At 48.3% G+C, this 16,303-nt stretch overlaps 1 protein-coding gene across 1 annotated transcript in view; it reads right to left on the minus strand.

Moving 5' to 3' along the window:
• PARP1 (poly(ADP-ribose) polymerase 1) overlaps positions 1-1,145 on the minus strand; it is a 32,097-nt gene extending 30,952 nt beyond the window's left edge. The window contains exon 1 of the mRNA XM_062606013.1: positions 1,005-1,145. Within this exon, the coding sequence (XP_062461997.1) occupies positions 1,005-1,124 (120 nt within the window). The 5' untranslated portion in view covers positions 1,125-1,145. The remainder of the gene's footprint in view (positions 1-1,004) is intronic.
• Between the last annotated feature and the right edge of the window lie 15,158 nt (positions 1,146-16,303).

Consider the following 16,303-nt stretch of genomic DNA (forward strand, 5'->3'; position numbering starts at 1 on the left):
CCAAGGGACAGAGGCTTTGGGGAACAAAAGCAGAGGAAGGGATTTCCTCAATGGGGAAATCAGCGCCTGCCTCCAACCCGGGCAACTCAGGCAAGGGGCAACTGAGCCCTTCACCTCCAAGCGTAGCCTCTCCCGGGGGCACAAGCCACTCCCGGCCGCTGTTCGCAGCCACTGCTCCTCAGGCGATGGGAGCCCATCTGCACGGCTTCGCTCCAGCGTCCGCACCCCATATCCTTCCTAGTTCTCCATAGATACACGTATCGGCATCGTTTATCTTTCACCAGACACTGCGACACACACCAGATTCAGCCCGCTGCGCCTCTGCACCACCCGAACGCTGCAAGAGCTCCTTCATCTCCCTCGCCAAGCAGAGGCCGAGGATCACCGGACCGGGAATGGCGAGGGAGGCTGTGCTTCACTCCTCCGCGCATCCATCCATCCATTCATCCATCCCCTCAGGGGAAAGGCGCTTGCCTTCCCTGCAGAGACACCGATTCCCTCCCCATCTCGCACCGCAGGATGCGATTTCAGGCAGACCAAACCGGCAGCCTAGCTCCGTGCACGGCCCCCAGCCCTCCGAGGCCAGACGGGGCCTTTCGTTTTGAGAGGAAACCCCACCAGTCTCGCCCCCAAAAGGCAAAATAACCCGAGAACGGCTGACAGCGGAACACGCCTCCGCTCTCAGACTGCCAACCGCAGCACAGCCCCGCTCCGTGCGCTGTACAACCGCATCACACCGCCGGCAGCCCCAGCCTTGCCCCGCTTCAAGGGGAAACCCAGGTGGAAGCACGGAGCCGTCTCCCCGCTCTAACGCGTGTCGGGCTCGGTTGCTGCGCCCCACACGCGCGCCCCGCGGCTCCCACGACCCGACAACGAAACACCCGACAACAGAACCACCGAGACCCTCGCTCGGCCTTCCCCGCTCCGCGCTGCCAACAAAGAGCGCCCCCGGGCCGCCCCTCCGCCACGCTTCACCTCCAGACGCCCTCCCCGCCGCGCGGTACCTGCACCATGAGGGCGAGGCGCAGCGAGTCCTTGGCGATGCTCTCGCCGCACTTCTTGCAGGAGGCGCGGCCGCTCTTGGCGTACTCCGCCCGGTACAGCTTCTCCGCGGGCTCCGCCATCGCTGCCGCACACCGCGCCTCACCGCGGAGGGGGGGGGGGGAGGTAGCCGAGCGCCGAGCGAGCCCCGCCGACGCAGGGCCCGGGCGGATCTGCCGCTCGGCAGCTCGATTCGGCGCGCCTGGCGCCGCCTGGAACGTTCGGGTTTGGTACGGTGTATCAATGGGGGGTGGGAGCGGCGGCGAGTCACGTGGCGCCCCGGTGTCGGGCTCCGCGGGGTCCTATAGCCCGGTCGGCCCTTGGGCTGAGCGCTCCGTGCCCGGAGGCGAGGCCGGCCGGTGGCGGTCACCCCCGGGGAACGGCAGCTCCCAGCGCTGTGGATCCAGAAGCTCCGTAGGCCGGCGTGGAATCGGGGGTTCGTGGAATCGGCTCCCCCCACCGCTCCAGGCAGAGCCTGCAGAGGAGAGCGGAGCCCCCAAGGCTTGCGGAATCCGTGCTGCCCCTCAGCCTTTGCTGGTCGCACGGTTTCACTCAAGGCGGAGTTCCCTCGAGTTTCGCTGGGATAACAGTATGGGTGCTGGAGAAAGCAAAACAGAGCTCTTCGATGAGTTCAGTGTTGTCTTTTCTCGCTCTTACGGCAATATCCTCTAGCATCAGCAGAGGGCATTCATTCCGTAGCTTCGCTGGAGAAAGGAAGAGAGCACTGAAATTGTTCCAAACCCTTGATATTTGTCCTTAGTTTTATAACGATTCTGGAATTAGGGTTCAGCTAAAGCATGGTCCCGGGTGGGCTTCAGACACCTCGCAGGTATCTACTGGAGTTGCACACCAGCATCTCGGCAAACCTGCGTGGCCCGGGATGATAACGCGTAACACATCTCTAATCCTTCACTTCCCACCTCCCAGGCTGTCACACGTTTGCTATGAACAAAGGAATCCTTCAACCCCCTGTAGCCAGCAGAGTGCCGGGGATGGAAGGTGCATCCCTGGGGTAGGAGGAAGAAACTTAAATCACTGTAAATCACTAGATGGTGCTGCGCACACACCATCAGGTACAAGCGCTCACTACAGCAGCCTTCGTTATTTCTAGTTACTTCCTACAGAAGTTCTTGCAGCAGACACAGTGGATCAGGGGTGGATCAGTCCCACACTGGAGAAAAGTGAAAGACCCAGAGGGCTTTGATCTAGAGGATCTGCCCAGGAGCTGGAGGTGGCTGCACCCCATCCATTGCCTGCCAGGGGCTCTGCCCAGTCTGAAGGTGAAAAGTTGCATTGACCCATTTCAACAAACCTGCTGCCATCCTGCTCCACTCGAGGTTTTCCATGAGAAAAGCAAATTACGCACAAGGAAGCGTTGACTCTGTCCTGAGCCTGTTTAACTCGGATCCTGCCTCTTCCAAGAGCTGACACAAGAAAGGCCAAGCAAGCAGTAGCTGCTCTCCCAAGTGTTTGCCAGCCTCCTGAGATTTGTGGCGCAGGGATTTCCTGCATGCTATCGTCCTGGGGGAAATTCTTCTTCCAAGAATTTGTCCAGCTATCTGAAAATACTTTTATATATATATTTATATATGGTATTTATTTATGGAGTTTGAGCAAGGGAGAAACGGCTTCTTGTTAGTGTCTCCTCTGGCTGGGACCATTTCTACTTCTAAGGGAAAGGCAGCCCTGTCTAAATACCAAAGCACTGCTTCACAACCTGCAGCCTAGAGACCGGCAGGGATCTGTGAGATCCCAAGGAGCAGTCTACAGAGCCATACATAGACACAGGCTTGTTTACTTTGCATGAAAACGAGCAAAGAAAATCGTCAGTAACAAATAGTTGTTCAAAGTTTAGCCTATTTTTTTTTGGTTGAGAATGCAAACCACTAAACTAATGCCATACAAAATGGGGTTTAATGGATTTTCCTTTTAAAAGGGGTAGGTGGTTCTTCTGCATGAATGAGCTCAAACACACCACTTGAAAGGATGAAGCTCAAAGCTCTGGACGTTCCACCTTTTCAATCTTACTTTGAGAATGCATTACTTTGTATGGTTATAACCAGTGTAAGTCTTGCCTCGAAACAGGGATGTCTACACAAAAAGAATGATAGTGTTATGATTCTTCTTACTGCAATGCAATTTCCTCTGTAGGCAAACTGTCCCCTTGATTTGTGGTGTTGGAGCTGCCAAACCACGTTAATCCCTTTCATGAATCTGTGGATCTCAACATATCTGCCTCGTTCTGCCACTTTGCTTCCCAAGCGTGACACGTAGATCACAGTACATCCCTTCCCCACTCCTTGGCTGGGGTGGGGGATGACCCCAGTTAGTGCTCACGCAGGGCCCTGGGTAAAACAAGCAGCCCTGAGGATGCTATGTTTTGTTACCAAACTGAGAATGCTCTGGCAGCATTGCAAGGCCAGTTTCCTTGGGGACCATCCCTTTAAGTAAATTCCATATGTCAAGATCTCTGGTATTTGGCTGCTGGGTTTTACCAGAGGCTGCAGAAGGAGCAGGTGCAGCTAAAGAGGGAAAGATTTTGATGGTCCCATGCAGGCTGTCTACATCCCCTTCTAACAATATTCCCATCTCAATGCCCTGCTGACTTTTGGGATCCCGAAGTGCTGTGTGGCCATCTAAGACCAATGATTCTCTTTTCCTCTTTTACCAGAGCAGAAATGGGTTACAGCATCAAAATCCAAAGAGATAAGTTTTGCTTCTCCCCAAATACTGATTCTGAGATCCCAAACTGGCTGCAGGTGCTTACAATGAGCCAGGAAAAATCCATATCACACACAGAGCCATGGGCTCCCACAGTTCATTGTGCTGCAGACAGGAGCATGGGTGAGGAAAGGGATCTAACCAAAGTGTCTAACCAAAATGTCAGGATATTTGGTGTTTTTCTTAAAGCCTCTGTTTCTGGGCTCGTGATTATATAGGGATCCCACCTTTAGGATGCTCCCTCCAGAGGCCCTCTTCTACTACCCCCTTACCACCCCAAAACAAGCAAAGAAGGAAAGAGCAACCAAAGAAAACCCAGCTCTGACAGTTCTGAGACTCTCATTATGTGAAACTCAATGCCAAGCATTCAGATGCCTGGTTTGTGACTTCAGAACACCACAGAAATCTGTCTTTTCCTTTCTGGGCCATTTTGCACTGGAGTCCTCTAAAAGCCAGAGCAAAGTGGGTCAAATTCCGGGTACCAGGAAGCCATAAGATATCTTTTTAGTGTCACAGGATTAAATGCTTCTCCTCACATTGTGCTGACAGTACCCTGAGCACTCAATTCCCCAGACTGCTGCTTGGGGCTCCATTTCTGACATGCTTGAGATGCCTTCCTACAAGATTTCCACCCTGCTAAGCATCTCATAAAGGGTGAGAAAATGCTGGACATATATATGGAACATTATTGCTTATAGCCTGCAGAGGAGTCAAAACTGTTCTTGCTCAAGTCTGGATTTGTTGCCTGGGGGGAGACTTTACATTATCTGCCTTTGATATTGGGCAGCTTGAGAGTTCTGTAACAAAACCCCATTCAGTGCTGGGTTATCCTGTCTGTGTGGATGATCCACTTCTTTTCATGCTGCTGCACTTAATCAGGGTGGCTGGTATGACCCTGTTTGCGTTTAGGCAACAGGCTACAGGCAACAACTGCTATGGCTCAGCTATGTCTTCCTTGCTTATGCGAGTGATCATTGACATCAGTGAGACTATGCCAATGGGAAAGGGATGCAAATCATGCACCCCACATCTAACCAAGTGTCGTATTGTCTTTTCTTTCCACTGAGTAAGTCAGAGAGCTTATCTTCCTGTCTGGGGGTTCTAAAAAATGCTTTGAAGAGCTTAATACCATCCCACGGCTCCTCTCTCCTGGATGATAACTAACATATGCAATCTCTTAAGCTGAATTTTGAGTGTTCCTGCAGGGCAGAGGTGAAGTTTTGGTGCCCAGAGCCGACTTCCTTCTCAAACCTCCTGAGCAATTTTGGGTTACAGACCAGCACAGAGCTCTCTGGGAAGCAGCTCTCATGGTTCCCCCATTCCTTAGAAAGCTTCTTTAAATAAACCTGTTTTTTTTCAGCTTTCCAGACGCCTGGGAAAATAGATGTGGGAAGAGGCAAGGAAGGAGGGGGTGATAGAGGAGGAGCAGCATTTCAGGCTGACTGGGAGTTTAACTGGACAGCATTGTCTCAGTAAATACAGTGGTAACAAAGCAGTGGTGTGACTTAAACATCCTGAGCCTGGGGAAGATCATAGTCTGAAGTCAGTGGCAGAGAGCTGAGTGCAGCCACAGTGCTTGCTGTGGTATCTGGGTGCTTGCCAGGCTCTGAAGTTATTCCCTCTGACATTATCCCCGTATAGGGAAGGCTGTGCCATTATCCCTGGTTTACAGTCCCCATGTGGCAAACAAGACACAAATGACTATTTGATGAAAGTAGAGAGTGGGAAATTAAAAAGGGTGAAAAGAAATTTGTCTCCTGGCAAGTTAATTAAACCACAGCAACTACAGCTAAAGGCAGATGTTGTGGCAAAGTAATGCTGAAAGAACTCATTTAGAGCTCTCCTAAGTGCCAATGCTAAAAGAGACATAAAACGTTGAGCTTTGGAGATTAAGCCTCTACCTGATTAATGATGGTCATGAGGAGACATAACACAGGGAAGAGATGATCCTCGGTCTCACTGCAGGGCCCCTTTGAAATGTTCAGTCTGATGAGTTGGAGATGGATGAGCACTCTCCAAGCGGGCAGCTGTGGTCCCTTCTTGATTTCTGCTACCTGCCAACAAGAATAAGGAATTACTTCCAAGCAAAAAGCAGATTATAGCTCTCCCAAATCCTGGACTAATCCCACAGCCATTTGGTCAGCCTTGGGCACAGTTCATGTACACAGTGAACCTTGCTATTTTGTGTGTGTGGACACTTCCCAGAAGCTTGCTCCCCCACCTGAGCTCCCAAGCACCACCTTTCCCCTTTGTGATGCAGCGTGGCTGTTAAGCATCCTGCCTCTGTGGATGCCACTTGTAAAAACCTTTGCTGCCAAAGAAATTAAGCACCAGCTGCAACACTGGAAATGTTGAGGAGCAGGGACTGGGAGAGAGTTGGGAAGTTCATGCCCTGAGATATGTGTGTGCCAGTCCCAAGCTATAGCATTATGGAGAACGAGCTCAGTTAAGGCTGGCAGTTTCTCAATACAAAGCTCCAATCAAATACATCTTGTCTCCATGTAGGCTTGAAACCAAGCTTTGGCTTCTCACTAGGGGACCATGTTACTTGGCCCCATGGCAGATAAGCACCCCTGGGATGGCAGATGCCTGCCCTACCTGTGCCAGCAGTCTGGGTATGCTCTGTGCCTGCACAGCTGCCAAAACACACATTGGGCAGCACAAGATACCACTTAGAGAGTCTGGATGTGGCTCCCACTTTGGGTCCTTGAAAATGAATACAGAAAAGCAAAACATAAGAGCCTGAAAGGGACAGAGCAGACAGTGACACTCGCAGTAGCATTGTGCTAATGGGCTACAGAAGAAAATGACAATTCCACTGTCCTATGTGTGCTCTTTAGGCTGTACAGGTCTATAGGCCCCTTCCACAGGCACCACCAGCCTCTGAAACAAACCCATTTTGCAACAGCAATTTCTCACAGCATCCTGGGTTCTGCTAAAGCAGTGAAACTGCACATGGAATTGAAACATGCCAAGTTACTGCCCCAGCTAGTCCCTGTCATTAACCCAAAACCTAAATCCCGTCAGATTTTGATGGACACAAACAGTTGAGACCAGCTGAACACAGACTTTGCTTTGCTTGTACCCACACTGGTCTTCTTGTCAGGCAAAGGGCAGACCTGCATTTGTTCAGACACTCTGCAGTTCTGCCCAGGTGAGCAGATGATGATTTTTCAGGTCTCTGAGCACCCATTACATGACTGATTGCAGTAATTCATTAAGTGCCACAAGTGAGTGGTGACAGTGGAGGCTACACTGGTCCTGGTCCATAGGAGCCCGGGCTTAGCCAAGAGCTCGGCAGTCCTTACACTCATTTAGAGGAGCTGTATGTTTTCTGCCTTGGTTGTAGCTTGATGAAAAGCCAGTCTAGCTCCTCTGTAAGGAGCTGGTTTCAGTGGTCTGCTCGTATCAAATGCCACAACGGGGAGCACTGACCATTTCATCTAATTGAGTTAGCTTTCTGATGTGTTGTTACAATCACACAAGTCCATGTCAATAAATATCTCCAAGTATGGATTTTATCTTGACAGTCTTCTTTTAAACTGTATAATCCTGACAGGGAATCTTAGTTTTCCTTTGTGACTAATGAGAGTTAGGGGGTTGCCTAAAGGATAATTTGTTTCCTTGTCTTAATAAAAATGAGCTTTTTTAAGGGCATCTGATACATTCACAAATATGCAAAATATCCAGCCACTAATTCAGGCCCCTTGCAGTGTTCTCATTCCAGAGATCCCACTTACACAACTTGCTCTGTAGCGATTGCACAGAGAGGGAAGGCTGGAAGCAGAACCCAGGGGTCCTGATGTCCGACCTCAGAAAACAACATCAACACCAAGTACCCATTAGAGGGAATCAGGTACAATCAGACTAACTTTGTTTGCTCTGTGTCAGTAGACAGACTATACATAAAGCACACCAGGGACCTAAGGCCCACAGGACAGCGATAATATATGGCATAAATTAAAGGAAGCCATGATCAAAGTGACTGCTTGATAAATACATCAGGCCAGCCAACGGCAACACATTTCAGAGGAAGATGTTAGTTTTCAGTATAGCTGCAGCAATCTCTCTGGGTACTGAGTGAAGTTTACAGAGGATTAGCAGCCCTGGAAACTGAAGTCCTCTCTTTGCCCAAGGGAAAGATGCATGAGGGCAGTAAAAGCCAGTTTTACCACCAATACATCTTATTCCTGTGCACACTGACCTCTTAGTAGGAGTAGGAGGGGAACCAGTCCACCTCTTTGCTGAGGCCATGGGCAGCCAGACCCCAGAAGTGAGTGAGCTGAGACCAGGAGCCCACTTCATGAGGTTCAGAACATGTTCATCTGCTGGCAGCTAATTTAGGGTACAGTCAGCTTTCAGTTACCTACAGAGAGCTTGCATGGCCCTGACTTCCTGCAACACCACAGGCTATGGTCCAGTGCTGTGAGGGGCGATGCAGAGGACAAGCAGCTCCTGCCTGCCTTGAGAAACTGTCCTTGGCACTTCTCGTAGGGGAAGGCCCCAAGTTTGCTCACCAGATCTTGCCTTCAGATACTTTGCCTTATCCCAGCTTTCGCTCCATCTGAAAGAAGGAGTTATGGCCGCCTGACCCAGAGTCAGCTTTGGCAGAGGCCTCGTTGCTGTTCTCAGCTTCCTCAGGTCGTGTCCCCTCTGCTGTGTCCACCTGATTCCATGGTCTATAGCTACATTTCTAAAGTGGCTTCTGGAAATTGAGGTCCTCCTTTACAGTGTCTGTAGCAGAATCAGCTAGTTGCAGGGACCAGGGCAGAGGCCAGAAATCCTCTATTTCATTAAAGGACAAACAAACCAATGACCTCTGGAATCGATCCTGGAGTCCCAGTCTTCCTCTTCCCAGGGTTGTACATGCAGTTGCTAATTTGTTGTCATGTGCACACTTACCTCAGTGGCTGCCCATTAAGACAGACCCGTTATCATTACTGCGGATAGGATGAAATGCTCAGACCCCCCGCTGAACCAGAAGTCTGTAGGAATGAATGGGGTATCACCACTTTCATTATCTCCTTCTTTAACACCAAGAATTGAGTGACAAAACCCAGCAGGAAACATAGCAAGGAACTTGCATTTCCTAGGCAAGGGAAAGCATATTGAAGTCAATTATCTAGGGCATGAAATGTTCATGGTTCTCCCAGAGAAAAATGCTGTTTAAAGGTTTTAATTAGTTATCATACTTCATATTTCTATTCACATCCCCAGGAATCAAAACAGGCCAGTATATGACAGTGTATGCTTCTCAGGACAAAGTAAGAGGAAGAAAGGAAGGAGATGTATAGCAGCACTTTGATTTACACCAGTTTATTTGGGCTGCCTGACACCTTGGAGGTCAGAGCATCCTGGCCAGGGAGGACCTGGGTGCAAAGCAGCCCTACAGTTGCTTCTACCTGCACAGCCAGGATAAGCAGTCTGGGCCCAGAGCTGCTCTAGCTAGCAAAGCTTTCTGCCCTCCTAGTCCTGATTCAAGCCTCATGTGCATGGATTACATGTCTAGAGTTAAACATACACTCAACGTGTCTCGTTGGGCTCTTAAGCCTGATGCCCAACACATTTTCTTCTTAACTTTGTATTATACAGTTATCTGTTGAGGTGACACCAGCACCCAAAATGTGAGCTTCAACAGAAGAGACCTACTAGAGCTCTTCAGACACTTGAGAGTACAGTTCCCAAAAGGCCCCTTACTTACGGTTCTTTAAGGTTTCCTGATTCACAGATTTTACTCTTATTGATCCCCTATTTGGTGACCAGGGCAGGGAGCCGGCCTTGAAGTCTGAAAACATTGACAGAATTGCAGCCTTTTACTCTGGGTTTGACTCACTACATCAACCACTTCTAAGGGGATCAGCATTCCTGAGGGACCAGCACTTAACATCACGTATCAAATCCACCTGGAAGGACAAAGGGCCCTCTCAAAGGTGACCACCACAAAGTGTTGGGGCACTCATAGCCTTTTGAAAAAGAAAACTGAACAATTGATTTGGAAACTTGTTTGGAGAGGAGTTTCCCTTTGGCTCTTCTTAGTGACACATCTGGTCTGAATTCCTTGATCTGTGCAAGGCTCTGAGCAATGTCTGACTCTCAGATCAAACATGATTTCTGTATGTTTTTGTTCCTCTCTTAAAGGTCATCTGAACCAGTGGCTCAGACTAATTCCCCTGGAGTTATAATATCTGAAGTCTCATTGCAGATACACAGTCTGCAACTCTGCCCATCTTTCTTATGTGACCCAAATTCTATTAACTGAGAGCAGTTAGAGAAGACAGAACCAGACCCTTTGGAGAGGTGTACAGCACAAGGATGAAAGGCAACAGAGCCGATTTGAAACCCAAGAGATTGTGACTTTGATAGTAGGAAAAAAGGGTTGTCAGGGATGTGATGAAGCACTGGAACAGGTGCCCAGGGAGGCTGTGGGATCTCCATCCTTGGAGATATTCAAAACTCATCAGGATGAGACATTGAGCAGCCTGCTCTTGCTGGCTGTGATTTGAGCAGAGGCCAGCAGTGGTCCCTTTCCACTCACCCCGGTCTGTGACTCTGTTACGAAGCCTGTTAGAAGCACAAGGAAAAAAGTAATAATTTCTACATTTTCTTTAAAGGAGCAGTAATTCTTGTGATCCTGGTGAAAAACCAATGGGCTAATATGAGATTTGACACGTTACTAAGGAGAGTCAGGAACTCCATACGAGCATAGGGACAAAATCCTACCAGTAGCTGAGCACATGCATTGAGCTTAATGGAACTTGAGGCCTTTCATCATTTTGTAAGATCAGTTTTTAAGAAAGAGAACCAGTAGGAGATCCTTGTCACACTAAACTACATGTCAAAATGTCTAGCAAGTTCAGTGAATGTGAGCACAGATGCCTGTTTTCAAGCTCAGAATATGTGTTATAGTGGAGTCTGATAAAGACTTGTGCAAAGTGCTTCACCTCATCCTTTTTTATACCCAAAACCAGAAAGCACACCCAGAAAGGTGGCACTGTGGCTGCTTTCTGAAGGGAGGCTGAAATCGCAACCGTTCCCTTCAGTTCTCTCCCTGGTGGCTCAGTTGTTCTGGCTGGCTTTCTGACTTCCAGTGACTTTCTTAGCAAAACCTGTTTCACACCAGGTTTCAAATCCCACTCCAGCTTTTCTTCTTCATGGAGGAAAGACAAAACCCACCAGCTTGTCACTTTTCAATCAAGGAACATGCAGTGCCAGAGGATGAAGCATCCCATTCTTCGCTCTTCATGAGGCTAATTAGAATCACAGAATCAACTAGGTTGGAAAAGACCTTTAAGATCATCAGATTCACCCATTACCCCAGCACTGCCAAGACCACCACTAACCCATGTCACTGAGGGCCTCATCATTAGTATTTCTTCTAAAGAAGATTAGGAAAAGAAAACAGCCACCAGGTATTGAAAACAGAAATTGCCTGAACCCACACTCAGAGCAGTGTTCTGTGAAGAAACTGGACTGCCTTGTACAACTCCAGAGGTCTCCAAATGCTTGTTTGGGCAGCTCATTCATGGGTGAGGAGGAAAGCCCATTCACTGAAGGCAGCTTCTTTAGCTTGCTTTACAAGCAGCAGAAATCTGCTTTTAGGAAGGTACAAAACCAATAACTCACACTTGGAGGAAGTACGTTTCTGCCCTTTTGAGCTCCTCTGACCTTCACTGTAGGAAAACCAACTATAGGAGGCTCAGGAATTCCTACCATAGGCTGCAGCTGTGGCCGTAGTCAGGAATTTAAGCCCATCTTTCTGAGTAGGGGAGGCTCCAGCAGTGCAGCCTGGAGATGGCTTGGAAAAGCATGGGAAGTATTTTGTAATACAGTCTTATGGCACAGGACACTGAGGCTTTGTGCAACGTGCCCTGGGATGAGCGGAACTGCCCAAGGAACGGACCTGTTGGTGTTTGCTTGTTCAAAGTACAGCATGCACGCTGGCCTCCCTCGCTCTGGCAGAGACCTGGAGCACAAGACATGCTGTAATGCTGTGCAGCCCAGGTCCTGTGGCAAATGCATTTCCAAGGAATGCGTTACCTGTGTGAAGTGAAGAAGATACAAACACAGGTTTCACAACAAGTCACAGCCCTGAGACAAGCTGCTGGCTTGCACACACCGCTGCACTAAATCAACCACACCATTTCCCAAGGCCTGATCTGCTGGGCAGCAGCAGAGGTCTGGCTGGAAATGACAATGCCTGTGGCTGAAAACAAGGTGGCTGCCAGGCTCAAAGGGGTTAAGGATGCTGGTGATCTGCCCTCCGCCCCTAGGTCTTTGCTTGTTGTCTGTGAGACAAGAGGGCAGCTGGTGCCTGAGCTCTTCTCCCACCAACAGCGCATCCTGCAACCATTTCTTTGTATCCAAGCAGAGTTTAGAGCCACTCAGCCCCAAAAGCGGCTTCACTCGGTGAACCTGACCCCCATCCGTGATGCACTACCTACGGATGCCGGGCTCGGTGCTTTATCCATTTGCACATAACCAGTGCAATCAAAACATCGCTGCTGGCACCAAACTAAGAGATTCTACTTCTCCATCTAGTGAATCTTGTCCAGGAAACTCAGTTCTAATACAGTATTCCTCCTATGAGACATGCAATGCTTTTGGAGTAAGAAATTGTCACCTCTGACTTTCAGAAATAGGTGTTTTAGTACTGGCAGTATGAAATAGATGCTACAGAAAATAAGATGCTACTTGCCTCAGTAGATAAGTAAGAGGAGAACTTGGAGGAGGAGAAAAAGGAACACAACAGGAACGCAGAGAAAAGAGAAGGAGGACTGACAACGAAAGATACAGAGCTGGGCTGCAGAGTGGAACTTTCCTCACATCTTAGAGACAAACTTGAGTTTGCAGATCAGGCTCTAGTACCTCCTCAAGCTCCAAGATGTGCCTTTATGACTAGCAACAAGTTTTACAGGGGCCAAAACAAACTATGAATGTAGCTTGACAGTGGGGAAATAAGCCTGCGGGCCCAGAAAGCTGGTGAGGGAGAATGTCTGTGGCCTGGGCACAGTTCTTCTCACGTACCCCAAGAGATTCTTTTTTGGTGGGATGAAGCTAAATTCCACGGCTTAATGGTAAAGATCACATGGATTTGTGGAGAACAGATGGGAGAGGTACTGCCTAAAGGCTGGGTTCTGTGTTCTTTGATTGCTGCCTAGTAGCCTTTATCTCAGACTCTTGGAAACACCAGCTTTCTATCAAAAGGAAATGTCACTGCTTCAGCTAATAGACTTGTTTCTTTCCTTTGCGAGAAGCTCTAATTGACTTACTTTCAGTTTAGTTAACTTTAAAAAGGAATATTTAATGTCAGGCATTACATTTTCCATATTGGCTCACAGAGGAAATCTCTCAACAAGCAGAGATGCTTGTCAGGAGAAAGAAAAGGCAGACCAGGCAAGAGAAAGTAAAGCAGAGCAGGCCTCCCTTCCTTGTCATACACAGGAAAGGATCTGTCTTGGAGTAGCTCTGCTATCTGACTGCATACATGATTTTGTGTCTGAAAGGAGCTTTTTACTCCCAGCCCTTCCTGAAGGGCTCTGATTGATGGGAGAGCTGCCTTCTGCACCCGCTATCTCCAGCACCCACATGCTCCATTCACAGAAACACTGCCTCTGGCAGGCCCGTGGCTTGCTCCTGTGCACAAATCAGGGGCACCTGCCAATTCCATGTAATCCATGTTTTGTTTTCCCCCCAGCTGAATAATTCTCCAGCTTTATAGATCAAGCAAGAGGCATTAAAACCGCTGTGCAGTACTGAATGCCAGGCCCTCTGAAGCAAATGGAGGACATACAATTACAACGAATCTACTGAACACTTGTTTGATTTCGTGTCTCTGCTTAAACTCCTTGACTGCAGACTTAATGCATGAGCATATGCTCTGCACAACAGCACTTCTCGTATTTGCAGAGCCGGGGCCATCTGAGGCACTGCTGTATTACATGACAGATCCCAGCCAGCTCCTGCCACCCCATGGCAGCCTAATAGCTGGTGCCAGACCTGTTTGAGAAACCAGTGTTAATGTAAGTGAAATGTCACCTATACCATGAACCGCATCACATCCAGCCTGGCCTTGAATGCCTCCAGGGATGGAGCATCCACCACGTCTCTGGGGAAACTGGGAGCTGAAAGAAGCTGTAGTAATGCAAAGGCTATCATGAACTAGGCAAGACAGCTCAATAGTCAAGTTCTTCTCAGAATGAGGGCAAACACATTAACAGGATGCCCCCAGGTTACATCCCTTCCCAACCCAGTCAGTTTGCCCTGTGAATTGGGCAGGTTTCCGTTTGTGTTAAAACTGGGAAACTGCTTTCATCCAAGGGACTATCTGGTAATCTCCTAAACCATTTGCTGCCCGTGCAAATTGTGAACAGAACATTTGAATACAGCTACTTGCTAAAAATAGCCCCATTTTCAGCAGCAGAAGAGCTGGCAGTTCCTTCCAGTCATGTTAAATATACCGCTTCAGCATGACTTCAGCAGAGAGCTGCCACCAGCATGCTGTGAGTGCGTGGGACTGCCTTGTCCCTGCACAGGATTTCCTCCTTGTGTGCCCCACACCTTGTGTGCCCCACAGCTCAGAAGCAGATAAGCTACAAGGTCCACAAACACCACTGCAGGAGCCACCATGCACCTTGCTCCTGTTGGCTTCTTCTTTGCAGCATTGCGTATTCTGAGTCCAGTTTAAGGATGTATTAGGTACAACTGGACAAAAGATTCCTCCTTATTAGGTACACAAAATGACATGCTGATTGCTGTTGGTATCTGCTAATGAAGAGCAGCAGCAAGTCACCTATGCGGAGGAAGTCCAGGTAGCCAGTGATCTCTCTGGATCGGGTGTTACCCACTGGTAAAGGAAAATGACTGTGACGTATTAATGACTGCTATTTTAGTGTGGGATGTTTTGGTGATAATAAGTAGTTAAATATAAAAATATATAAAACAGTTTAATATATGTGTATAATATATCAACATAGGTGTGATTAATATAGAATTAATGTATATGTGGCTAATATATATTAAGAATATATTAACATATATTTAAAATATTTTTATATTTTTATATAAATGTAAAAATATTAAAACAGTTTAATAAATATGTGGAAGGCCTGGATTTTAGAAAGTGGCCTGCTACAAATCCATTTTTCTAAATAATATAGGGAATCACAGACTGGTTTGGATTGGAAGGGACCTTAAAGCTCATTTAGTTCCAACCCCCTGCCATGGGCAGGGACATCTTCCACTAGACCAGGTTGCTCCAAGCCCTGTCCAACCTGGCCTTGAACACTGCCGGGGATGGGGCAGCCACAGCTTCTCTGGGCACCCTGTGCCAGCGCCTCAGCACCCTCACAGGGAAGAACTCTTTCCTAATGTCTAATCTAAATCTACCTTCTGTTAGTTCAAAGCTATTCCGCCTTGTCCTGTCCCTAAAGGCCCTTGTCAAAAGCTCCTCTCCAGCTTTCTTATAGCCCCTTTAAGCACTGGAAACTGCTCTAAGGTCTCCCCTTCAGGAGCCTTCTCCAGGCTGAACCACCCCAGCTCTCTCAGCCTGGCTCCAGAGCAGAGCTGCTCCATCCCTCATAGCATCTTCATGGCTTCCTCTGGACTCACTCCAGCAGTTCCACCTCCTTCTTACCTTGGGTGCCCCAGAGCTGGACACAGGACTGCAGGGGGTCCTCATGGGAGTGGGGTAGGGGGGTAGAACCTCCATTTCTAACCTTTGGCTAGAAATGTGTGAAATGTTAGGAGGGCATGATTTTCACTCCACATTAGCAGGAAGCTTTGGAAAAGAGCTGGTTTCTGCTACTCAAGGTGATGGAACTCATGCAAAAAATACAAGTGCTGTGCTTTTAAACCCAAACCCGTGATGTAGCTGTGTTTCAGTACTAAATCCTGGTTTTGAAGTTACTCTGAAGTCAAACATTATGCGTTATGCGTTAGCTCAGCTGTACTTTGAAATGATGGATCTGGAAACAAGAGGAAGAATGTATAGCTACCAGAATACCTAAGACAGCTCAGCCAGAGACATAATAGGTGTGAATGTGTCCATACAATACAGCCACTGCACGAGAGCACGGACACACTGATAGCCCTTTTGCTAACCTACAGCTATATACGTCTCAATGTTTCGTTATTTCATTTGGAAGAGATGCTGCCTTGTAAGTACAGACCAGCCCCAAGGTTCTACAGGGGATGAAGGGAAAGAAAGAAACAAGCTTGCTGATCGTGGACCTAAAAGCCATAAATAAACCAGTGTCATTAAAGCTGTGGTCAGCTCCTGCTGCCCTTCCAGCAGAATGGGTCTGGGAGCCAGGAACCAACAATTCACATCTGCCCCTGCACTAAGGCTGAGCTCAAGTACCATAGGCACATCCCTTTTCCACACCATGAGGGCAAGCCTGGCCTGACAGCAGTGTCTGCTCATTTTAAAGGTTATTGGAACATTTCCATTCCTCGTGTTGCTCCCAGCAAATCCAGTATCTGGTAAACTTTCTTGCACTAGTTGAAATGATGTATTGATAACCAGCTAAGCCTAATGTTACTT

This window comes from Pezoporus occidentalis, unplaced genomic scaffold (assembly GCF_034315485.1).
Source record: "Pezoporus occidentalis ecotype Australia unplaced genomic scaffold, CSIRO_AGI_Poc_V1 ctg93, whole genome shotgun sequence".
In the NCBI taxonomy this organism is placed as follows: Eukaryota; Metazoa; Chordata; class Aves; order Psittaciformes; family Psittacidae; genus Pezoporus; species Pezoporus occidentalis.